This window comes from Benincasa hispida, chromosome 2 (genome assembly GCF_009727055.1).
Source record: "Benincasa hispida cultivar B227 chromosome 2, ASM972705v1, whole genome shotgun sequence".
Lineage (NCBI taxonomy): Eukaryota > Viridiplantae > Streptophyta > Magnoliopsida > Cucurbitales > Cucurbitaceae > Benincasa > Benincasa hispida.
In genome coordinates, this window is record NC_052350.1 from 14,077,949 (window position 1) to 14,105,706 (window position 27,758).

General features: G+C 32.5%; 1 protein-coding gene across 1 annotated transcript; it reads right to left on the reverse strand.

The window, feature by feature from the left end:
- Positions 1-24,840: 24,840 nt before the first annotated feature.
- Positions 24,841-25,555, reverse strand: LOC120071640. The gene has a single exon (XM_039024003.1). The coding sequence runs from the start codon at positions 25,368-25,370 to the stop codon at positions 25,164-25,166; it is 207 nt and encodes a 68-aa protein (XP_038879931.1). The 5' UTR covers positions 25,371-25,555; the 3' UTR covers positions 24,841-25,163.
- Between the last annotated feature and the right edge of the window lie 2,203 nt (positions 25,556-27,758).

The following is a 27,758-nucleotide window of genomic DNA, read 5'->3' on the forward strand; positions in this document are numbered from 1 at the left end:
CTCTGGTACCACCACTCTTCTCTTGCCCCGCTTTAAAATGGAAGAAAACTAAGAACAAGACTTGCGAATTGGACAAATTGTTATATATATCGTGTACCTCTTTTCTGAAGAATGCACTTGGTATTTATAGAGCATCCATGGTGAAAGGCAGCTTCTCTTTCCCAGTTCTATAGATGGGACAGCTTTAATTCCTAATTGACGCGTCGAATGATTGTTACCGATAAAGCTGAATGTACTTTGTGACCGTTATCGACTGTCAACTTAATTTTGATTCGACTGTCATCAGCTTTCTGTCTCATCGCTCTTAATTAGCTTTCACTCAGATACGCCTACCATGTTGCGCTGACCAAGTTGCAGCAATCCTTCTCGAGCGAATTTTTGCGAGCACGATCAACGCAAAGTCTTAAGGTGAAGTTGCGCTTGACCAATAAATTCCTATGATCGCAATCTTTGCATTGCATTAATGCATATTCTGCATAAAAATACAAAAATCAATAGTTCTAATGCGCTGAATGCATGCGGCCGCAATATTATAGAATTTATGCTTAATGGACGCAATTTAACATATTTCATCAATGCAATCCAATATTGTTTAAGAACTTAGTACTATGATAATGTGCATTTCTACCCGTTATCAGAGACTCCAGAAGGTGGGCTCTGTGTGGACTTTGTATAAGGCAGACGTAGAAGGAATGAACAATCGTATACACGATTGGGCAAGTGGGAGAAAACAGAAACCTATCGCATAGGTCGATGCTCAATCGTTTAGCTAAAACTAAGCAATCGTCTAACAAAAACTAAGTGGTCATTTAGCTCATCGTTTAGCTCAGTGTCTGCTGCCTACAAAACACTACACGATCGTTTAGTTCGCTCTAGCTGTCGCTTAGTAAATCTCTATTTACTTGACAAGCTCCGTGAGTTTCTTTTTGCGAGAGAAAAAACTCAAAAAAAATTTCAACCTTTTGCAAAAACTTACTAAAATTAGGAAAAACAATTTTCCTTTTAACTTAAGGTTACCATGAACCACCAATAACCTCCCACTAAATTGGTTATTAAAGAAAAATAATTAATTATCTAACAATTAATATTATTATAAATATAAATGATAACCAACTTATCATACTATATTTATAACCTATACTGTTAATATTTTATCTCATGAAACATATAAACCATAGTTCTTTTCCTATTCCATGGTACTTAATGTAAATCTTATTTACATCAATCCTCCACTAGATGTATCTCATACATCATATCGATTATATCATATATAATCAAAATACCTCTTGTCAAATTGAACATTTCAAATCAACACCAAGAACTGATCCTCAACTGAGTCCATTGAGCTACCAAGGGGACCTTATGGACCTGTAGCTCGAAGCTCCAAAGGTACGTGAATAATTGACTAAACTCTTTATTCACGGGATCAACCATTCGTTAACTGCCAGGCACTTCCCTAAAGACCGATAGCTGAACTCTCTTTACCACAGTTATATTATGTGTCCATCTTAACCAATCAGAAGCGTGACAACCCTTTATAGATCCCTCGTAAGTATAGTTAGGCCAATAACCGTTATGATGGAAAAGTTGGCATGCGCAGCGGAAATGAGAATCGATTTTACTCTAATTACTCAAATTAAACATGCAACCCAAATGAATTAATTAGGGTTACTTTGAAATAATACCTTTGAAGCTCCCGAAACTCGTCTATCTCCACTCGAACACGAATCGGACAATCACTAGAGCTGACCTACTATCCTTTGGACTCAGACCGGGTTGTGGGACCCGATGGATGAAGAACCCGAGAGAGAGAAAAAGAGAAGGAAATAGTAAAGTGATATTTGGGTTGGGTTTGGATTTTTTCATCCCAATTTTTAAAACTAATTTTGCAAAATTTTCAAAAGTCTTTAATCCAAAATGACAAGCCCATATTTATAGAAAAGGGCCATGCAAAATTGCATGAAATAACTTTATAAAAACCCAACACCTAGAATCCACTCACTAAGTGGGCTTAATGTCTCCACTATAAGCCAACACCTAGCCGACTATTTTGTTAGTAGAATTATCCAACAAAAGTTTGGATTTTCCTACTAACTTTAGTCAAAGGGCAAAATAGTCATTTGGTCAAAATCAAACTTTGACCAAAAAGTCAACATTTTGACTTTTTATGATTTTTTTCGTATTGAACGCATTGTTTTTCTTGAGATTCAAATCACATTTGGTATAAGGTCGGTCAAAGTTTGACTTTTCAAAGTTAAAAGTCAACTCTTTGACTTTTTACATCTTTGAACATTTTGATTATTTTCGAGCTTCCGAATATGAACGTATTCATATTTTTTATATTTAAAGCACATTTAAATATTAAAGCTATATCTCTAAACTAAAAAAACCGACCACTATATCACATATACTTGTCGATTTCTCTCTCTACACCTAATTCAAATTATTCTATCATACTGTTCTAAGTTTATTCCATATGAGCTAGTAAGGGAACCTAATGAACCTATAGATCATGGGCTCCTACGATCCGAGATTAGCTGGCTAAACTCTTTAGATGGAGCTAATCAACATTCATTAACTCGTGGGTCATTCCACTATAGTCCTGTAATTGCACTCCCCTCTCTATAAATATATTTGTGTCCATATGATATAACCATGATTAGTAAGCTAATCCTTTACAGGTTGTTCGTAATCTCGGCTAGGTCATAAAAACTGTTTTACCCCTGAGACTACATCTTATTCCTTAAGTTCCACTGATCCTCTAATGAACAATTGGTTTAAGGTCCAACCTATAAACCGAACCCCTCTCGAGCCAATAAGAGGGTAGGGCCCCTTGTAGACCTGGATTCAGTACTAAAGGGAACAACCTATCTACTGTCCCTATAATGTGTAGGAGTGAATTTCGTCTTGCACCCTATGTTCCCAGCTATCCACCTGATCTTACCCCTGAAATAGGAGGCTTATTGGGCCAGCAATAATGAGCTGCCCTCACCTATGCAGATCTAAGGATAATTCCGAGTGAACAGGAGTTCATAGTTAACCCAGGATTAAGATTAAGTTACCTAGGTCATCAATTAACGAAATAGTCAGTTTTGTACATTAAACGACATATAGAACTTAAAAAGTGACTATTTCTGGTTCAGTCTTATATAAACTCTTTACATAGGATGCCCCCATTGTTTGTACTAACTACAAAATGGGTCGCATCCATAGTGTCCCCAGAATAAAACGCCCAACCTTATTCATATACTATAGACCATTTTTGTTATATATTTGATCTTGATCCATATTTATGTCACTACATAAAGTTCAAACTTAAACTTAATAGCCTCGGATCCTTATCATGAATATAAAATTTAAATTTACTAAAGATTTTCAATAACAGCTTTATTAAACAAGAATATGATATTACACACTACGAGTTTTAGGACATAAAATCCAACACATTATGCCTCTGTAGTTACATCTATCTCCTTAAGTACCACTGATCCCTCTAGTGAACATAAGTCATAGTTCTACTATGACTGAGTCTTCTCTTCCAAAGAGAATCTGTGGCCACTATGTTCAAGCCCCGGAATCAACCCTTAAGGGAGCAATCTCTCTACTTATCTCTGTTTCAGAAAAGGAGTGAATTCCATCTTGTGGATTGAGTTCCCAGTTCCCATATCAGACAACTCCCCAAAAAGGTAGGAATGTTTAGTTGGCAATATGGCCACTCTCACCCATACTAATCAAAGGACCGCCCTCAAAGGCAGGAGTTCCCAAAACACTCAGGATTAAAGTCGTGTCATCTATGGTCGTTTAGGTGAGATGTAAGTCTCTAGTGTCAATAGCGTTATATACAGAGTTTAATCATCTCGTGGTCCAGGTCTTATACAAACTCTTTCTATAGGATACCCCTGCTCGCACATCATCTCTATATGAATGGTTAGGATCTACCATCTGTAGTAGTTTACAACACTTGCAAACCTCTACAAAGCGGGTCGTATCCGTAGTGTCACCAAGATCAGGTATCCCACCTTAATCCTTATACTACAGACCTATTTAGTTATCACTTAAGGCATGATCTACTTGTATATCACATATACATGCTTAAGTTCACATAAGGTGACCAAGGAGCTTTCTTTATTGGATATGAGTAAATGCCAGAATTAAATAACATTTATTTTATTCGTTAAACAATGTGTATCTTTACAAAACAACGAGACTCCAGAAAAATTAGGACACTAATCCCAACAGTAGGTTCATTGTTGCTAAATGATATGGCAGCATTTAAAGCAACACTAGCATAGTTAGGTTCTGAGTACCTTGCAGGGGGCACAATTGTTCTTTTTGTCATGTGCCTTGCTAGGGAATAGTTTTGTAGATCTTCTTGTGTCTCTTCTTGTTCACTAGACACATTTTCCCCAGCCTCAATAGTGTCTTCACTTTCAAATTCTAGGTTCTGTAGAGAGGTAAAAGTTTCATGTTCATTTTGTGGCTCCACCTCAAACCTTGTACTACTAGTCTTAGACATAAATGTAGGTTGTTGCTTAGTTAACATGAACATTTCATTTTCTCTGAACATTACTTCCCTACTGTTGATACATTTCTTCTCAATAGGATGCCACAACCTGTATCCATTCACTCTAGGTGTAAAACCTAGAAACATACACTTGACAGCCCTAGGTTTCAGCTTACCCTGGCTTTGATGCACATACCTCACACTCCCAAATATCTTCAAGTGCTCCAACTTAGGAGGTTTTCCTGTCCACCTTTCTTCTGGTGTTTTTAGCTCAATAGATTGATGTGGACATCTATTTAGGGTGTAGACACTATAGGACACTGCTTTCGCTCAGTATTTCTCAAGCAAAAAAGCATTTGAAAGCTGACACCTAACTCTTTCAAGCACTGCTCTATTGAGTCTCTAAGCAACTCCATTTTTTTCATTTCTCAAGTGTTTAATTTGTTTAGAGGTTTGTTTTTCAATCAAGGTTTTCCATCCTTTAAAGTTCCTAAAAACTTCATCCTTAGTTTTTAGAAAATAGACCCAACTCTTTCTTGAAAAATCATCAACAAAAGAAAAGAAATACCTTGCTCCACTGAGTGAAGGAGAGTGAGCTAGACCCCATAGGTCAGAATGCACATATTTAAGTATCTCTCGGGTAGTATGTTGCCCTTTAGGAAAGCTTTGCCTAGTTTCCTTTCAAAGGAAGGAATCCTCACAGAATTTCAGACTGTTCCCAACCCCTTTAGAAAGAATTCCCTATTTTGAAAGAATTTGCAGCCCTTTTCACACTGATATGAGATAGCCTTTTATGCCAAAGCTCATCCTCTGTGGGATCTCCATCTAATGCCACTGGGGCTGATTATGTCATTAGAACATCTTTGATGACACACAAACCATTTATCTTACTAGCCACTAAGACCACCATTGAGTCTTTAATTATCTCACAAGTGCCTCCAACTCCTCTATATTCACACCCAATGGAGTCAAACATCCCCAAAGATAGGAGATTCCTCTTCAAGGTAGGAACATGCCTCACATTCTTAATGACCTTCTGAAGGAAATCAGATTCGAGATTTCCATGAGCAACGGAAACAAGATTATTCCAAATCACAATCATGAATGAACATAATATTTACAGTCGACTTCTAACAAGCGGTTATACAAATAATACAGAAATTACAGCATGAAAAACTCAAATGAACAAAGAGAAAAACTCTATGAACATTTGAAGATGCGTCTCCATGCTCCTTTGTGCAGAACCACTCGAACAATAGTAATCTCGAACACTCAATCTACACGACTGTAACACCGCGCTCATCCTCAGCGATCGCCTCAACCACGAACTCCTCAGCAACAGCACGAACGACCTCCACAGAACCTCAACGATGTCGAGTTGAGAATGACACCACCAACAAGGCTACCTTGGTATTCTTAGTGTGAAAATCTAGAGAGTGGGCTCTGTTCAGACTTGGTATGAGGCAGATGAAGGAGGAAACATTGATCGTGTACACGACTGGCAAGTGAGAGATGGCAGAGACCTATCGTATAGGTCGATGCCAAATCATTTAGATAAAGCTATGAGTTCGTTTAGCTCATCGTTTAGCTTGGTCTATTGCCTACGATCGTTTACTTTGGGCATGTGATCGTTTGGTAAATATTGTGTGATCATTTAGCTCGCCATTGCACGATCGTTTAGCAAGCCCAAGCCATCGTTTAGTAAATCTATATTCATTTCACGACTACGTGTGATCCTTTTTGCCAAGAGAAATCTCAAAAAACTTTTATGAAACTTTTCAACAGTTTGTAAATCGTACTAAAATTAGAAAAAACCATTTTCCTTTTATCTCACGGTTACCATGAAAATCCAATAACCATCCACTCAATTGGTTATTAAAGAAAAAGAATTAATTATCTAATAATTAATATTATTATAAATATAAATGATAACCAACTTATCATACTATATTTATAACCTATACTTTTAATATTTCATCTCATGAAACATATAAACCATAGTTCTTTTTCTATTCCATGGTACTTAATGTAAATCTCATTTACATCGATCCTCCACTAGATGTATCTTATACATCATACCGATTATATCATATATAATCAAAATACATCTTGTCAATTTGAACATTTCAAATCAACACCAAGAACTGATCCTCAACTGAATCCATTGAGCTACCAAGGGGACCTTATGGATTTGTAGCTCGAAGCTCCAACGGTATATGAATAACTAACTAAACTCTTTAGTCACGGGATCCACCATCCATTAACTGCCAGGCACTCTACTAAAGACCGATAGTTGAACTCTCCTTACCACAGATATACTTTGTGTCCATCTTAACCAATCAGCAGTGCGATATCCCTTCATAGATCGCTCGTAAGTACAGCTGGGCCAATGACAGTTATGGCCCTGTAATTACATCTGTCTCCTTAAGTACCACTGATCCCTTTAATGAACATAAGTCATAGTCCTACTATGACGGAGTCTTCTCTTCCAAAGAGAAGTTGTGGCCACTATGTTTAAGCCCCGGAATCAGTCCTTAAGGGAGCAATCTCTATACTTATCCCTGCTCAGAAATGAGTGAATTCTATCTTGTGGATTGAGTTTCCAGCTCCCAGATCAGATAAGTTCCCAAAAATGTAGGCATGTTGAGTTGGCAATCTGGCCACTCTCACCCATACTAATCAAAGGACCGCCCTCAAAGACAGGAGTTCCCAAAACACTCAGGATTGAGGTCGTGTCACCTATTGTCTTTTAGGGGAGATGTAAGTCTTTAGTATCAATGGTGTTATATACAGAGTCTAGTCATCTCGTGGTTCAGGTCTTATACAAACTCTTATTATAGGACACCCTCGCTCGCACGTCTCCACATGAATGGTCAGGATCTACCATCTGTAGTAGTTTACAAACCTTTTAAACCTCTACAAAACGGGTCGTATCCGTAGTGTCACCAGGATCAGGTATCCCACCTTAATCCTCATACTACAAACCCATTTAGGTTATCACTTAAGGCATGAACCACTTGTATATCATATAAACATGCTTAAGTTCACAAAAGATAACCAAAGAGCTTTGTTTATTGGATATGAGTAAATATCAGAATTAAATAACACTTATTTTATTCATTAAACAATGTTATCTTTACAAAATAACGAGACTTCAGGAGAATTAGGACACCAATCCCAACAATTTCCCACTTGTCCTAATAATTCGAGAGACTATTGTATAATACAATATAAAAATGTACAATATACAATAAACTAGGGCATACCCCAGTATCATCTCCCACTTGTGTTAGACAAGATGCCGCATGTCCCGCAGACCCAGACTCTCCAAGTGACCCCCGAACACTTTAGTCGTGAGGGTCTTTGTAAAAGGATCAGCAACGTTGTCTCCGATGCGTCTCATGACTATCACATCATGCGAATGCACCAATCTCTCCTGGTCAGTGGTACACTGGTATATTCCATTCTATGTGCTACCCCCGACGAATAACTCTGAGGTTCCTTCGAATTTTCCACAGCCCCATTGTTATCATAAAACAGTGTGATTTGGAAAATCCATATTTGGAACAACTACTTCCAAATCTGAAATGAAACTTCCTCAGCCAAACAGCCTCTTAGCTACTTCACAAGCCGGTTAACGTATTCAGTATCCATAGTGGAGTCCGCGATGCATCCTTGCTTGATGTTTAGTCAGACTATACTCCTCCATTCAGAAGTAAACACTAACCCCGATATCGATTTATGAGAATCCTCGATCTAATCTGAAAGTCAGAGTCTTTGTATCTGTAAGGAATCAGATCCTTAATCTCCATACAAAAGCATGTAGTCCCGCATTCTCCGAAACATACTTGAGGATCGTCTTGACCGCCATCTAGTGATCAAATCCTGGATTGGACTGATACCGACTGACAATCCCTACTGCATAGCAAATGTCGGGTCTGGTACACAACATTGCATATGTTAAGCTTCCTACAGCAGAAGCATAGGGAATCCGTCTCATCTCCTCATCTTCTTGAGGTGTCTTAGGACATTGATCCTTAGACAGAATGATTCCATGTCTGAAGGGTAATAAACCCCTTTTGAAATCCTGCATCCTGTACCTGATCAACATTTGATCAATGTACGATGCCTGAGACAGGGTTAACTGTTTGTTCTTGCGATCTCGAATGATCTGGATTCCTAGAACATACTGTGCCTCACCCAAATCTTTCATTTGGAATTGGGCAACTAGCCAACTCTTAACGTCAGTCAGATACCCTACATTATTTCCAATGAGTAGAATATCATCCACATACAGTACCAGGAAAGCTACTAAGTTGTTGATAATCTTCTTATAAACACAAGGCTCATCAACATTCTGATTAAAGTCAAATGACTTGACAGCAGTGTCAAATCTGATGTTCCAAGATCTAGATGCTTGTTTCAGCCCATAAATGGACCTATTAAGCTTGCAAACTCTTTGCTCTTGATCTGGAACTACGAACCCCTCTGGTTGAGTCATATAGATGGTCTCATCAAGATTACCATTAAGAAAGACAGTCTTGACGTCCATTTGCCATATTTCATAATCATAAAATGTGGCTATGGACAGGAGATTCCGATAAACTTCAGCATGACAACAAGTGAGAAAGTTTCCTCATAGTTAACTCCCTCAACCTGGATATAACCCTTTTCCACAAGTCTAGCCTTAAAGGTTTGCACATTTCCATGTACACCTCTCTTTCGCTTAAAGATCCACTTACACCCAATAGGTCTTACCTCATCAGGTGGATCAACAAGCTCCTAGACGTTATTGAACTGTTCAAGGGCTTCAGACTTATGTTGCATTCAGAAGAGATACTCAAACCTTGAATAATCATCTATGAAAGAGATGAAATATGCATACCCACCGCGAGCTCTAACATTCATCGGATCACAGAGGTCTAAATGTACAAGCTTCAAGGCTTCCTTGGCTCTGTAACCTTTTCCAGTAAAAGGTCGTTTGGTCATCTTGCCTTCGAGGTATGATTCACATACCAGCAAGAAGTTTTCTTTTAAACTCTTCAGAAGTCCACTTTTCACCAACTTCTCTCCTATTGAGGTTGATGTGACCTAACCTAAGATGCCAAAGATGGGCGTTTTCCTTTGGAGAAACCTTTGGTCTTTTAGTTGTGGTTGTTGTACTGAACATTTCAGTGTTAAAACAAGGTTGTTATGACTAACGGCCTTATATAAGTTATTTTCCATTGAACCATAACCAATCTCCATTCCATTCTTAAAAATAAACACTTTATTCTCAGAAAAAGAGACGGTATAACCATGTTCAATGAGACAAGAAACCGAGATTAATTTCCTCTTAATATGAGGAACTACAAAAACATTATCCAGTAACAAATAACATTGTTTGTCAACAAATAGCTTTAACCTGCCTACAACAACAGCTGAAACAACCTCACCAGTACCGACTCGAAGAGTCATCTCTCCCTATGGCAACGTTTTCCAGGAACTTAATCCTTGGTAAGAGGAACTAACATGATTGGTAGCACCTGAATCGAGGATCCAGACATAATTATCATTCTCTACCAGACATGTCTCCAAGACCAATAAATCATATTTACTGTCTTGTCTCCGCTTTTGGAGAGCAGTGGGATCAAGGTCATTAGACACGAAATTCGTTTCACACGAATCTTTCCACTGTATATAATCGGTCATTTTAAAAGCTTTAAATGGAAATACTAACGAGTTGCTGAAAAGAAAAACACATTGACTTACATTAGGTTTTAGGCAAATATCCATTGTAAAACAAAACAACATCCAATAAGTTTTAGTAAAACTAACATGAACCTCGTGTGACATCTAGTTTTGCAATGACGCTTCAAAGGTTTAGGACAAAAACCGCTGAAGGGAGGTCAGTTATCCCTCCTCTGAATTGAGAAGTTCTCAATCAGTCATTAATACCAGAACAACTCGTGCTCCTATAACGACTAGCCATCATTGATTTGGTCAAGAGATCATTAACTTACTTAACAATCTCCCGTAAGTGTGACCCGCAATTTTAAGCCCTAGAGGTCCATTTCAAAAGGCCAATCCGAAGGAAAAAAATTCGATTGGGGCAAAACCTAAAGCGACCCTATCCATTTCTGGAGTTCACCTAGATATTGACCAACTGCACAAAACTCATCCGAAAGGGGACGCACCAAAGGCGACACGAGGGTGTACAGAATGATCTCACAGTGTGAACCAATGACAGAGACCATAGAACGTGTTGACATACACCCTTCACCACTTACTATAAATACTCTCTTCGTTCATCTTGATATTGACTCATCCAAACACCATCCGAAGGGGGATGCATCCTGGATACCACGAGGCCAAGCATGAATCTCACGATGTGAACATACAAGGAGAAACGTGAGTGGAATCATAAACATATCTGATACGCCTCTTCCTCCCATTGAGTATTTTATAACCTAGGGTTTAGCTTACTTAGAAAAAACACGGCTAAGGATTTTAACTAAGTGACTTTTAGGTTTTCCCAAGAGTAACTCTTACCTTGGATAGTGAAACAACTTTTGTACATCATCGATTAAACTCTTTAACGGAATCTTTGACCAAATTGTCGCATGCTTGTTGAAAATCTATCTAATTCACCTTTTCAAGTAGGTTCCCAGGTAGGGGTGTTACGTTTTTGTCAACTTAAGAACCCCAGCCTAGCCAGAACCCGCATGAGACAAAAGGTCCCTTATAGATAGGTTTACGACAAATTTAATCTTTTATTTCAACCAATTTAATCCTATTAAACTTATTTTAAAATATTAATCTAGGTTACTAAACTCTTAAGAACCACTTGAACTTAGATCTATCTCATTCCAATTTTAAAACCCTTTTGAAAAATTGAGTTCACCCTAAGTCCGCATGCAACTCTGAATTATTGATTTTAGATCTAATACAAATTGAAGGAAATCGGATTCGAGATTTCCATGAGCAGTGGAAAGAAGATTATTCCAAATTACAATCATGAATGAACATAACATTTACAGTCGACTTCTAACAAGTGGTTATACAAATAATACAGAAATTACAGCATGAAAAACTCAAATGAACAAAGAGAAAAACTCTACGAACATTTGAAGATGTGTCTCCATGCTCCTTTGTGCACAACCGCTCGAACAACAGCAACCTCGAACGCTCGATCTACACGACCGCAACACCACAGCACGAACACTACACTTGTCCTCAACGATCGCCTCGAACACGAACTCCTCAGTAACAGCACGAACGACCTCCACAGAACCTCGATAATGTCAAATTGAGTATGACACCATCAACAAGGCTACCTTGGTATTCTCGGTGTGAGAATCCAAAGGGTGGGCTCTGTTCGAACTTGGTATGAGGCAGACGAAGGAGGAAACACCGATCGTTTACACGACTAGGCAAGTGGAAGATGGCAGAGAGCTATTGTATATGTCAGTGCCCAATTCGTTTAGATGAAGCTATGCGATCGTCTAGCAAAATCTATGCGATCGTTTAGCTCATCGTTTAGCTTAGTTTGTCGCCTATAGACACTACACGATCGTTTACTTTAGGCAAGCGATCGTCTAGCAAAACTATGCGATCGTTTGGTAAATATTATGTGATCGTTTAGCTCGCCACTGCACGATCGTTATCTAGCCCAAGCCGTCGTTTAGTAAATCTATATTCACTTGACGACTCCGTGAGATCCTTTTTGCCGAGAAAAATCTCAAAAAACTTTTATGAAACTTTTCAACAGTTTGTAAAATTAGGAAAACCATTTTCTTTTTATCTCACAGTTACCATGAAAATCCAATAATCACCCACTCAATTGGTTATTAAAGAAAAAGAATTAATTATCCAATAATTAATATTATTATAAATATAAATGATAACCAACTTATCATGACTTATCATATCCAATAATTAATATTATCATAAATTATAAATGATAACCAACTTATCATACTAATATTTAATAACCTATAGTTTTAATATTTCATCTCATGAAACATATGAACCATAGTTTTTTTTTTTCCATGGTACTTAATGTAAATCTCATTTACATCAATCCTCCACTAGATGTATCTTATACATCATACCGATTATATCATATATAATCAAAAATACCTCTTTGTCAATTTGAACATTTCAAATCAACACCAAGAACTAATCCTCAACTGAATCCATTGAGCTACCAAGGGGAGCTTATGGACCTGTATGCTCCGAAGCTCCAATGGTACGTGAATAACTAACTAAACTCTTTAGTCATGGGATCCACCATCTGTTAACTGTCAGGCACTCCACTAAAGACCGATAGCTGAACTCTCCTTACCACAGATATATTATGTGTCCATCTTAACCAATAAGTAGTGCGACAACCCTTAACATATCACTCGTAAGTACAGTTGAGCCAATGACCATTATGCCCCTGTAGTTACATCTGTCTCCTTAAGTACTACTGATCCCTCTAATGAACATAAGTCATAGTCCTACTATGACTAAGTCTTCTCTTTCAAAGAAAAGTTGTGGCCACTATGTTCAAACCCCAGAATCAGCCCTTAAGGGAGCAATCTCTCTACTTATCTCTGCTTCGGGAAATGAGTGAATTCCATCTTGTGGACTAAGTTCCCAGCTCCCAGATCAGACAAGTTCCCAAAAAGGTAGACATGTTGAGTTGGCAATTTGGCCATTCTCACCCATACTAATCAAAGGAACGCCCTCAAAGGCAGGAATTCCTAAAACACTCAGGATTGAGGTTGTGTCACCTATGGTCGTTTAGGTGAGATGTAAGTCTCTAGTATCAACGGCGTTATATACAGATTCTAGTCATCTTGTGGTCCATGTCTTATACAAACTCTTTGTATAGGACACCCCCGTTTGCACGTCTCCATATGAATGGTCAGGATCTACCATCTGTAGTAGTTTACAACACTTGCAAACCTCTACAAAGTGGGTTGTATCCGTAGTGTCACCAGGATCAGGTATCCCATCGTAATCCTTATACTACAAACCTACTTAGGTTATCACTTAAGGCATGATCCACTTGTATATCACATATACATGCTTAAGTTCATATAAGGTGACCAAGGAGCTTTCTTTATTGGATATGAGTAAATGTCAGAATTAAATAACACTTATTTTATTCATTAAACAATGTATATCTTTACAAAACAACGAGTCTCCGAGAAAATTAGGACACCAATCCCAACAACTTCACTGTGCCATCTTGCAATTTTAAGGACACAAAGCCAATGCCAACAGCCTTACAGATATTATTATTTCCCATGTAAATCAGTCCTTCATCCCACTTCTTGTAGATATAGAACCACCCTTTAGATGGTGTCATATGGACTAAACAACTAGAATCTATAACCCAATCTTGGGTTTCCATGGAATTTTGACTTTCCACACTCATAAGTAGCTGTTAAAGCATCTAAAAACACAAAAGAATTTTCTCCCACAGCTGCCTCAGTCTGTTTCCCTCCTTTATTCTGTTGATTTGACTTTCTCTTCAAATAGTAGCAATCTTTCTTCATATGTCCCAATTTATAACAAAAATTACACTTAATTTTGGATTTATCACCCCCATTTTGCTTGCCCTTCCCATTATTCTTTGTTTTCCCTTTTGAAAACTATCATTCTCCTCCTTGTTGATCTTTCTTACTCATTTGTAATCCAAGCTCTCTAACTCTGACTGTTGAAAAGATTGCTTCTATCGTAATCTTCTATCTACCATACTTCGTTGTTGTTTTAACATCCTTAAACGAGTCTAGTAGTGAATTCAATAGGATAAAATCCTCATTCTCTTCTCCAATATTGTCTCCCATTAACCTGAATTCGGATGACAACCTCTTGAATTCATTCAAATTTTTCGTGAGAGTTTTTGTAGCATTCATTCTGTATGTAAAGAATTTTTCCCTCTAGAAAGCTTTATTAGGAAGATCTTTATTGAGATAGATTTCATTCAATTTGTTCCAAAGATCATAGGCAGTCTTCTGATCAACAATTTGTCTTAGAACACTATCAGTAACATTTAAAATAATAGTTCCATAAGCATTTACCACTATTCTTTCTTTTTCTGCATCGTGAGTGTTTCAGGGAGCTTTGTTGGATCTATGATGGCCAAAAGTGCCTTTTGTTGCCCCAATATTGCCTTGATTTTTGCTTTCTACAACTCAAAAATTGTGTCTGATCTTTCTCTGCAAGAATTCATATCTTGGAATAGAATTGGATTGTTTCTTGGCTCTAATACCACTTGTAAGCCTAGCAGACTAACTTTAACTTCTTTACAAGCCCCACATGAACCTTGGAGACAGCCCAACTCAGAGTAAAAATCAAGCCCACACCTGCTGAGTTAGTGGATTTAGGAAAGAATCTTTCCCAACCTGATGATGACTCTCTTCTGCCACGTACCAGCTGGATCAGAATATTCTTTTCAGATTATCAATCAATCTGAGTGGGAAAATCAGAGAAAGTTCTGAAGGGTTTATGAGAGAGAGATCATTTCTTCCTTGTTCTTCTTTGTTCTTGAGAGAGGGATGAGGTTCTTGAGCTTCAATCCTCAGAGATTCACCTACATGTAAGTAAAATCGAGTAGAAAATGCAAGGATGAACAAGAAGATAGCCAAAGAGAAAGAAGGAACACAAGGAGATTAAGTGGTTCGGCCAAAAGCCTACACCCATCTCACTTTGATTTTCTTTTTGAATTTACAGAATGAGCTCACACCTATCTCACTTTGATTTTCTTCTCTTTTATATGTAGGTTTTTATTTACAAAGAAGCAAGCTCAAGGTGAGTTGGTGGTTACAACAAACAATAGAGAAAAAACTAATAGATAAATTCTTCTTCTACACTGTCTATATTATTTTTTTCGGTTATATGATCTTATCAAAATGAGTACAATGCGACTATTAAGAAAAATGATAGAGGAGTACAATTTTAGCGTGTTTCGAAATGATAAATGAGAAATTATAATTACTTTTACTAGTTTTTTTCATGCATGCTTGAGAATGGTTGATCCAGATTTTTGTTGAAGAGGGGACTTAACTTCAAATTTAGTAAGAATACGATATTGAGGTTAACGAGGTTCAGTGTGTAATTATACTGTGCAAACTTACTCTTGAATATTACGATTCTTGTCAATATTTTTAATTTTTAAACCAAGAACTATTGATAAATCTGAGGAGGGTTTGTTCAATTTTAATAGGATCTTTTTCAATAATATTACAGTTTAAAAAAAATATTTAGAGAAATATAGATGTTTGGAAAAAAAAAAAAATCAAATAGCTCACGTGCAAGTCATCCTATCGGTCAGACGCAACACAGTGAGCCTGCAAGCTAATGCTAATCCAACTTTAATTTTAATTTTCTAGTTCGAAAACACTAATTTTCCTTTAAAGGCGTTTGACGCGTAGAGTTGAGTTGAGTTGAGTTGGTAATTATTATAAATGTAGAGTAATTGAGAGAGTTTATGCGAACAACGAGGTAAGAAATTTGAGTTAATACGAATAAAGAGGTAATAAATCTCTTTAATAGTTGGTGAACCAAACGGTGGGTGGTTTTCTTTACCCACCCAACCCAATCCAACTTTAGGAAATACCAATTACCAATTATGTACTAAGATGGAGGATTTTTTTTTTTTTTTTTTTTTTAAAAAAAAATAACATATCACCATTTTTATGAAAATGCCACAATATCACAACCACGCCAACATATCCATTAGTTGTTTTTCATAGATGTTAATTCATACCAAATAAAATTGGACGATCGAACCAAATTAATATGTTGCTCAAACATAGGATTGAAAGTATAATTTAACAAAAAAATTATTAGTCATCGCTAATGTGTGATCTTTTTCTAGTTCAACAATTTAATAGGATAAGGGACTGAACTATCAATCTTTAAATGGTAATTGGCATCTTATTTAATAAGATAAGCTCGAATTGGCATATTGATATTTATTAAGAACAAAATTAACGTGATCTTTTTAGTTCAACAATTTTATTTTTTTTTTCTTTTTTTTATAATATTAGGTTTGTGTAAGGTTAGAGATTTTATCTTTATGGTTTTCTTGAAAATAAATTTAGTATTAAGGTTGTTTTTAGTTACAATATTACTCATGTATTAATTTTTTTATGAATTAAAAATGTTAGGTTATTGTATTGATATTAACATTTCCATTAAAATAGATTTATCCTAATTCTAAAGTAAATTAGTTATATGTGTGTGAAGTTATAAGAAATGGGAATGATCAATTGCATAACTATTATTAGGCTGTTTGTTTCATAAATATTGGCATAGAATTTCAGATAAACATTTAATATTGGATTTCACTTTCTAAACTCAGAATATTATTATTTAGAAAACTTTAAAAGACATCGGATTTAATAGAGAAATTGTACATGATGGCCAAAAGATACCCTCATTTCGATGGCCAATTTTTAAAATTTCATATTTATGGTCATTGCATTGTGTAGAGGGCCAGTGAATATCTTTCCACAAATTTAGGTAATTTTCTTTTTTTTTCTTTTTGTTTTTTTAAATATTAAGGGTGGTTTAAACACAAACCAAAATTTCTGTTAAATACAAATAAAAAATTCTGTGTTGTTTTTATTAAAAAGAAAAAAAAACTTTTTATCTTTATCTAGTGACATTGATGTATTCTATTCTTCGAATGATGTGTATCATCTTTCCCCTTTTTTTTTATAAAAATATGATTGATTATATCCTTGTTCATGATAATTGATAGATTATATAAAAAGAAATATCTTTTTCTTTTCAAGGTCGGTTCTATGGAAGTGACATTGGTTGATCATTTGGTCATTAGATTGACATTCTCAAAATACATTCAAATTTAAGGTATGTATTATATTTTTATTAGGGTTTACAGATTGATTTGCGGTATTTTTGCATACTAATTTGAGAGATTTCTAAATCTATGACGATTGGAATGAAAGATGAATTTGAGATTTGAAAAGAATTGGTATTTCAGAGGTTGTAAAGGAGAAGGAGTGGATTTGGTAGAGGTGAATCTAGTATGCAAGTATGTACCATTAGAAGTTAAGGAGAGTTTAGATTTTAGGTTTTTAGTACATAGTAATCGTGAGCTTTAGTTGATCTTTTAGTACATAGTATTTGCATTTGCATGATTCAGTTTGATGAATAATTTAGCTATTACAAGTTATGTGTGTGGAGTTAAGTTATTTTAGTATATGGGGTGTGACAAAATATTAAAAGATTTAGATTTTGCAACTTATTTACCTGGTACAAACCAATGAAAGCTATATGTGTGTGAAATTTATGTTATTTTTAGTATAAGGGGTATGACAAAATATGAAAAAATTCTAAGTTTTTTAGTGTATTTACATGAAAAATACCAACAAAGATTCCAAATGCTTTTGGTATGAATGGCAACATATGACAAAAGTTCCATTTTTTATGGTAGAAGATATTTGTAGGGCTCGTTAGACTTCATTTGATAGTTATTTTAAATACCATGTATTTGTTTATTTCATGTCTAAATTTTGAGTTATTACTTGTTGATTCAGCAAGTCAAGATTATATTTTTCATATTCTTGTTGATCTAAGTAATTATCATTCTTATGTTGTTTTTTATAAGTGAAATTAGTTTTGATATGCTATTTGATTGAAATAGTTTTTTTTATTGTTGCTTCCCAATAAATGTATATTCACTTCAAATTTATGAGATTTTGGGTAGTTGTGTTTATTAGATCTTGTTTTAGGTTATTATATTTTTCTTTGGTAGCAGAGGTATTTTTATCCACCATTAAATTTTAAATAGTATATTTAGCCATTTTCACCGAGAAAACTTGTTTGGCCATTTTTCTAAAACGGTCGTTTCGTTTTGGCCATTTGTCCAATGGCCCTTTCTAATACCCTCCATACTTGTGGGATTTTTATACTGGGAGATGAATAAAGTTTTATTAATTAATAAATTAATATCAATTAATTGTTATTATTAATTTTAATTAATTATTAAATATAAATATATTATTTAGACTTAGTAAATTTCAACTAATACATTTATCATTGATATTTTATGTTATCTTAATTATTTAGTATAAAATTATATTATTAATTATTAATAATATGATTAATATTTATTTATTTATTTATTTATTTAAATAAAATAATTTAAATAATTTTTGATTAAAAAAGATCTATTTATTGATATTTTAAGTGATTAAATAATTGATCAATATAACAAAATATTAAATAATGAAATTGAATTATGACCACATTTTGAAAAATTGTTATTTTTAACCTAAAATAGTTTTCATCTTTTAAAAAAAAAATAATTTGAAAAAATTACTATTTCTAACCTCTTTCTTACCTTTTGAGATTTTGAATGGAGGAGGACCCTATACAGTGAAAACACTATTTTGACACTCATTTAAATGTTTTTTATTTTACCATTTTCTATTGAAACTTTTCACACCCAATTTTAGACTTAACAGAAAAAGAAGTTCGTTGGGATTTCTGGTAGGGATTGAAAATTTTTTTGGTAAAAAATGGTTCTTACATGAAATTTTACATAAGAATATAAAAATGGAGGGAAATCCCATAAATTTCAATTCTTATGGAAAATTTGTGAGAATTGTTTTTTAAACTCAAAACCAAGGATTGTAAATATCCCTTGCAGAAACGGGTAAATTTAAGTTTAAAATAACAAACTTAAACTTACTCGAAAAAATTGAAATTAAAATTAGTAAAAAAAAAAAAAGTTAACAAACTTACGGGAATTGGAATTCGTTATAAAAATAAATTAATTAAATTAGTGTAACTTAAATTTAATTAATTAATTTTAAAATGATTTAATTTTAAAAAAAAAAACATACACAAATACACACAATATTTATCGCAAAATTCATTTTAGTCAAAAATAAATAAATAAAAAATAAAAAACTTACTAGGAAGGAAATGTAAAGTTTTTTTATCTTAATTATTAAAAAGAAAAAAGAAAAAAGAAAAAACCCAAACATTCCTTACTTACTCAAAAGGAGATGTAAAGTTTTTTTCATAATAGTAATTATTATTCTTATTAGGGAAAAAAAACTCACCCTCCATCCAATTTTCCGGTAAGTCTTGACTTTCCCGGTAAGTAGGAAGCATGCCCACAGTTTTTTATAATAATAATAATTATTATTATTATTATTATTAAAGATTAAAAAAAATAAAAAAATCTCTTCCCGGTAAGACAATTTACCGAGAAACGTATGTGTTTTTTTAAATTAAATAATAAACATAGATAAATAAATTTTTTTATAACAAAAACACTCTTCCCAATAAGTCAAATTAATGGGAAACATGTAATTTCTTTTTTAAATAAATAAATAAATTTTTAAACAAGGACTGTGCATACTTTTTCGATAAGTGACTTATTAGTAAGTTCAATTTTTGGATCGAAGGTAATTTTTTTTTTCTTTTAAATATACATTATTTTTTCTTTAAGTAGAGATGGTTGTGTTTTTCTTTTAAATAAAATTTAATATTGATATTAGTGTTTATAGTTTTAAAGATCCAATTTTAGTATATGTATTTTTAATAAATCTTAACTAATTAACTTAATAAGTGAAAATATAGGTCAAAATTTTAGCATACAATTTTAAACTTTATAATATAATCTCATAAAATATCGTTAGTTATTTCATATATGTATATATAAGAAAAACATGTGTTTTTACTTTTTACGGATAAATTTATATAAGTATTATCTTAAATTAAATTATACTAAAAATTTGGATAAATGTTTTAAACTTTTATATATATATATATATATAATTTTTACGCTCTAATAAGTTTCTTTGAAAAAACGTATTCTCATACATTTTTAATAAATATAGGTGACAAAATAAGTTTTGAAAGTCAAAACAATTGACCTATAAAAATGACATATTATCTTTTGCAAAAACAAACAAACAAACAAATAATAATAATAAAATATAAATAATATAAAATAATAAAAAGACATATGATAAACAAATAAAACATGGTTTAAATGTTTTGGTCCTAGTAAATGTTGATGTGCCCAAATCCACTATCTCTTTCTTTATCTTTGACCAAAGTCATCGTGGCAAATAAATAAATAAATAAACCGTAAATTTATTTAATTAATTAATTATTGGTAGGATGACATGAAATCAAACTCTTTTTCTTGTTAGTTCAATACCATTTTTCAAAGTGAAAATTAAGAATTATTATTTTATAATTTTTACGAAGAAAAAAGAATCATTTATTAGGTGGGTGTTTTTATAACCTTTAAAAAAAATATATTACGTTTTATTAAGCTTTCATCCTGTTAATTATTATCATTATCATTTTAATATATTACCTTTTGGACTATGTTTATGAAATTTGTATTTCAATTATTAAAAATTTATTGTTTTATTTTTTTAGTTGCCAATCATGTTAATTTATTTTAGCAATATTTTTGTATTAGTCACATATTTAAATATTTAGAAATAACTTCCGCTATTCTATGCTTTATAAGTAATTATGACTCTACTTTATAAATATATGATACAATAAAATCTCTAACACCCTAATAGTATTACACTGTAAAATTGGTAAATGAGATGCACTAGTTCGATGTGTACCACTGCTAACTTACACTTAAATAGTGGCATCCTGTTAACATAAATTTTATATATTTGACTTAAAAAGTCAAAGTTCAACTTGTATATGTATAAAAATATATTTTGTAAAGTAAAAATTTTGGAGAACAACCTTCACACCTAAATTCAAAGTCTTCGTTTTTATACATGGATAAATGTACCAATTTGACGACGAGTTATGTACAAAAATAGTTGTGTCCCAATGATACATTTATAGTTCTCCTATCTCTTTCAAAAGACATCTAAACTCGAAGAGACGTCCCAAAGATTGAATGGAATCAACGAGCACCTAAATTCAAATAATCACATTTTTGGACATGAATCACATTCATAAATTAATTGTTGCACCGATTTAATGTGTAAATACATATACATTCAAAAGTCATGTCCTCTCGGCAAAAGAATTGCACCTTTATTGTTCTAATGTCTTTCAACAAATATTTACACTTGAAGAGTCCTACCCAAATGATTGAAAGGTAAAATAGATATTTGCTAAAACCATAAGGAAAAAAGAGGAAAAGAAACATTTTTCTCTATAACCCATTTATATATGTTATAGATTATTATTTTCTTCTAAAGAAGGTCTCTTTTTTTTTTTTTTTTTTCAAGACTATTTTCCATAAGTAAACCCAAAAAAGAGTATTAATAGTCCACAGTAAAATTATGTTTTCCTTTTCAATATGTATATATAAATATTTTTTAAATTTTGGATTTTAAATTTTACTATATGCATTTTTATATTTTTTTTTATTTTGTTTACATACAAAACCAATTATAATTTTATAATAATATAAATTTTGTTTACTAAGATATTCACTTAGGTTCATTTTAATATTTTTACAACGACGACATTTACATAATAATATAACTAAGTTAGATTTGAGCCTACATCATTTAAAATATAAAACAAATGACTTGAGTGAGAAATAATATTGTAAATCAAATTCCAGCAACATATGAATTATAGAAACAATTGTATTATCAATATTAATTTTACATCAAGACTTATGTGTGTAGTGTATTCGATAGTTTAAATTTTTTATCATTATTTTTTATATTTTAATGCATGCTATATATCTTTTTATTTTATATAATTAGATTATATTTAAACTATAAAATATAAAAAAAATGTAAGGAAAAAAAAATAAGAAATAAGAAATAGTTATCAAATAAGTTTCTGTTTTTTTAAAAAAAATGGGAAATATGAATAGTTATCAAACATATTTCTATATTAATTTCTCATAAAAGAGAAAACGAAAAACAAAAAATAGGAAATAAGAACGTTATCAAACGGCCCTTATTGTCTATTAGTTTTTGAAATGAAACTTTTCTTCAAACTTATTCTTTAAAAGTTTAGAAAAAAAGAAGTACTTGGTTTCTATGGATTTTTACCCAAGAATAATTAGGTAAATATTTTTTTCGTCTCCATCTATTTTAATGATCATACTTTTAATTTTCTTTCATTTTAAACTTTATTCTTTCATCAATTTATATAATAATCTGTACTTTTGAAAATTTATTAGATGTGTTTTGCTTTTAACTTTTCAAGTGTTTAGTTTAAAAATATAATTCTTTTTAGAAGAATTTTAAGTATCAATCACTTAAAATAATTTTTACATTTTCAGAGTTTATTTTATAAAAATGACTTGACTGAAAAATACTTTTATTTTTCTCTAATTCATTAAGATAGGTCCATTGTCTTGGTCCCTTTCTTGAAATGCTAGGCATACATTTGTATTAAAGTATACAAGAAGCAAAACAAACATGAAAAGAATACATAAACTAAGATGAACAAAAGTAAAAGTATAAATATTAAAATAAACAATTTTAAAAGATATATCACAGAAGAACCAAAATAAAGTAAAATCGAAGATAGAAATTAAATAGAATAAACAAGAATTTAAAGTAACATAATACCATATGTAATGTTTACACGAGAAGTACATGAATGAATCAAGATTGCATCTGAATGAAAATGATCTTAAGGATATGAAAGTATCGTTAAGAACAGCTTAATAGAACTAAATCTTACTATACCTATACTAAAAATAAACATCTTCTCTTTTTGGTGCTCAATCTTAAAAACTCCAAAGTTAAGTGTACTTAGTTTTGAGTAATTTTATGTTGAGAGTGATATCCTGAAAGTATTTTTAAGAAGCATGTTAATTTGTAGGGATAATTTTTATTCTTAAAATGGGTTTAAAACAAAATAATATTGTTAGGATGTAGAGAAAGTCGAAGTCATGTTGAATCTGAACATGAGCCGTTATACCATAAATAAATAGATTTTTTTCCAATATGGCATTGCAATCGTAGGTCTTTTTCCCCTTGAGATCAACGTCATGAAGGGTGAGAATAAAACTCAAACCATATATCATTCTTGAATTTAAAAAATCATTTTGATCCTTATATCTTGATGTTGATCATTTCATTTTTTATTTTAACTAATTTGGCTAAGAGTAATGATAGTTTCTATTTTTTTTAATTAAACCCAAAACCCAAATTCGTTTTAAAGAAAGTAGAGAAATTTTTCGGACACAGAAAAAAAATGTTCAGTAAATCAAAATAAATTCTATGACACATGAACAAAAATGGTATCCATTACTAAACTTTTATTAATATTACATTAAAAGAATGGTATTTAAATTTTGTTAGGAGTGATTTTGGATAGTTGAACATATAATCAACATAAAATAGGAACATCACTTTCGACAAAAAAAAAAAAAAAAAAAAAAAAAAAAAAGATTCAGGACCAAAGTACCACCTTAAGATCAAAATAGAGCTAGGAAAAAATGGCTAACAAACCAACTTGCTCGATTGAGCCTGCCCTGACTCGAAAACATCGTCCTAGGACTAAAATGAGCTTAAGAAAAGAGTCAAGACCAAACCTAACAAAATAGTCCATAAAGCACTGACTCAAGTAGTAGGTTATTCTAATGTAGCTCATATTCTTATAAATAGATCAATATAGCTCCAAAAAAAAGTAAGACAATTTTCACTCTCAAATTCTTCAGTTTGACATTCTTTCGGTCTCTAATATAAATTGAAGTGTCTGACAAGCAATTCACTACATCGGTGTGCAAATTTCTCATTGTTCTTTACCTTTAGATGTAGAGAGAGAAATACCCAAAAAAAAATTTGAAAGATATTGATAAAAGTGTGATGTGGGAGAATCTAACCTCAAATCACAAGGTTGAAATTTGAGCTACGCTCTTGTTGGTGAAATACCTAAAAATTAATGGTTATTATTATGGAGCATTCATTTTAGAGATTTAAATAGTTTTTTGTTCAATAATTCACTCAGTCTTTTTTATTTTTTTTTATTTTTTTTTTTTTTTTGAGTTGGTAAGAAAAATAGAATTTGAACTTTGGAGTAGTGTTCTCAGATCCGTATCGTAAAGTTCAATTAAATTATACCTAACTAACTTTATTTAATAGTATCCATTATCTATGTTTATTTATTAGAAATTTGGTCGATTTTTAAAATCCTAATAGATTATTAAAACAATATTATTTCTATTTTTATTTCATTTTTATATATATATCTTCTTATCCATAAAATAAGGTACCAAAAAACAAAAAAGAAAAGGGAAAAAAAAAAAGAAAAAAAAAAACCCAGCATATTCTAAATATTCCAGCATCCAAATCAGAGCATAAACTAAAAGCAACCACAAATTAAAATGGCATGCAATTGCAAATTAAGACATGAAATCGCATAACAATTCATCTTTCAAATAATATAGATATAAACAACCCCTTGGAAAGGCCGAAGAGAAGTCTTCCTCTATCTACAATTTTGCGATTTACTGTACAAGAAACCAAAAACAACAAGATTAGATGCATCTAATTCGAGTCAGATCCAAATCCTGATCATGATCCGTTTCACCAAAACTCAATCAAACACTTCACGGAAGAACAGGAACGCACAAATTTACGAGTAGCGGTTCAAATTACACGACGGATCCATCGATCGATCGATCTATTGGTTCGACGAAATTAACCGAGACCTAATTTCTTTTAGATTTTAATTACTACCAGTGGCACAACTCGAGGCGACGAGAACAGAGAGTACAGAGATACTTCCTCTTGATCTTGAGGCAGAGAGGAAGGAAACAGAGCTTCCATCGCCTTTCGACATCAATGGCGTAGACTTTGCCTTGACAGAAAGGGCAAGTTCCAGGCGCTTGTTGTCGACCTAACTCTCGCTCTTTCTCTTCCCATACGCATGCGAGCCACATTCTTCTGCGGTGTTTCTGTGTTCCTTCTACGGCGGCGATTGAGGATATTTTGCGGCGGAGCGCACGATGTCGACCGGAAAACGAGATGAAAAAGAGGGGAATCGGTAAGTGAGAGAGAGAGAGGAAAAAGAAAAAGGGAAATATGGTGTGAAAGGGAAAACCGCTTTTTAGTTGTAATAGAAAAACGGAGATATGGAAGCCAGTATTTATAGAGGGAAAATTCAAGTTTTATTTATTTGTTTTTGTTTTATTTATTTAATAGATCTATAATTTGTTATTATTGTTAACTTTTTAATTGGGGAATTATCACTTTTATTTTTCCCGAGTATACTAGATTATTCTTTACGGTATTTTCATCGTTAATCCTTCCAAATTATTGTAAATTGCCTATCTAAATTTCTTCTATTTTCTTAAAATAAATTTTGTTAGTGACGATTTTGAAATAAAGAAAAATAAGTCAAATTATTTATAAATAGTAAATTATTATTGTCTATTATTGATAGACAATGATATTTTATCTTGTTTGAAAATATTTTAAGTAACTTTACCATTTAAAACAATTACCCTTTTATTAACAATAAGGTGATGTCTTAGAATTATTATTTTACAGGCTTATTTGGACACGTGAACATGTTCATATGTTGTTAACATGAATTTAGATCTTTAGGGGCCGTTTGGATTAAAGTTTTCTCAATGCCCAGGAATTAAGGATGTCTGGGAATTATATGTTAAAAAAAAATTGAGATTGTGAAAACAAGTCCAAACGATCATTTACAAAATATTATACGATCGCTTAAATTATCTACACGATTGTTGAGCTCCGCTACACGATCGTTTACAAAATACTATACGATCACTTAAATTATCTACACGATCGCTGAGTAACAAAACGCTATACGATCGCCTACCCAATGCTATACAATCACCTACCAAATGTTATACAATCGCTTACTAAATGTTACACGATCGTTGAGTAATAAAATGTTATACGATCGCCTACCCAATGCTATACGATTGCTTACCAAATGCTACACGATCGCTTACAAATACTACATGATCGCTAAGTAACAAAATGCTATACGATTTCACGGCTAGAAGGAAGAAGAAATGAAAACCCACATTTCTTAATGAGTATGCAATTCCTTCATTTGTGTGCGTAAAAGATACCTAGGAATTGCTTTTTTCCAAGTTAAATAAATAAATCCCACCAACCAAACATGGACTCTTTTCTCTCCAATCAAATGGCCCTTGGAGAAATTTTGTAATATAATAGTGCCTTGTTCATTCATATATAATTTAATGCATCATTAAACAATATAACTATCTTTTATTTCGTAGGCCTTACACTTTTTCATCAGATATAGTTATGGATGAATAATGATACTATGGACAAAATTTCATTCTATAGTATTGAAAAAAGTGAACTTGTGTTATAAGTAGCATCTACGTAGTATGTATAATTTAGGGGTGTTTATGGGTTGAGTTAGATTGGGTTGAAAAAATTTATTTACCCAATCTAATTGTTTGGGTTGTAAATTTTTTCAACTTAAATAACCCTTATTAAAAAATAAATCCAACCCAGCTCAACCATGAAATATTTGGGTTGGGTTGGTTCGGGTTAATCGGGTCATTTATTTAAAATTTTGTTCTAAAAAGAAACAAAACGTAAATGTGTAAACATCTAATTTAATTATTTTCATATATTGGATTAAGATTAACAACTCAATTTCAATTTATATAGTGAAATTTTTTTTTTCTGAAATGCAAAAAACTACTTTTTGTTGAAGAACAAATTATTCAAAAAAAAAATTGAATTAAATAAAATTAAAATCAATACATGTATAAATAATCGTGTTATAAGTAATAACAAAAATATATTTTAAAATTAATAATAAACTCGAATTCGTTCGAATTGGTTTAGGTTATATTTAGGTGAATCCATGAACCAATCCAACCCATACAATTTTCATTTATTTAAATCCAACTTAATCCAAATGTGTTGATAACCCAATTCAAATCATACGGATTGGGTTGGGTTGATCGGTTTTTTTAGGTAATGTCGAAATAGGTTATAAAATAAGAATTCATGTTTGAACATTTTTTTTTGGGGGGGGGGGGGGTTTCTCAAAATTATAACCATCGTGTATTTCGTCAAAAAACAATCGTTATCAAAGAAAAAATAATAATACATTAATTTTAGAGTTATAACTACTATTTGCATAGTTGAATATTATTTGACATGCACTTCTTACTTTAAGATTAAAAGCACTTTTTGTACCTTTTACTTGGGACTTTTCTATTTATAAGGATATTTTAAAAAATAAAAAATAAATTATATTATTAGTTTTCTAAGTACAGAAAAAATCTCAATTAGTTCTACATAAAAGT

What these genes read in the sequence shown, in the direction of transcription:
- LOC120071640 (XM_039024003.1), bottom strand. Translation starts at nt 25,370, where the DNA reads ATGTGGCTCGCATGCGTATGGGAAGAGAAAGAGCGAGAGTTAGGTCGA.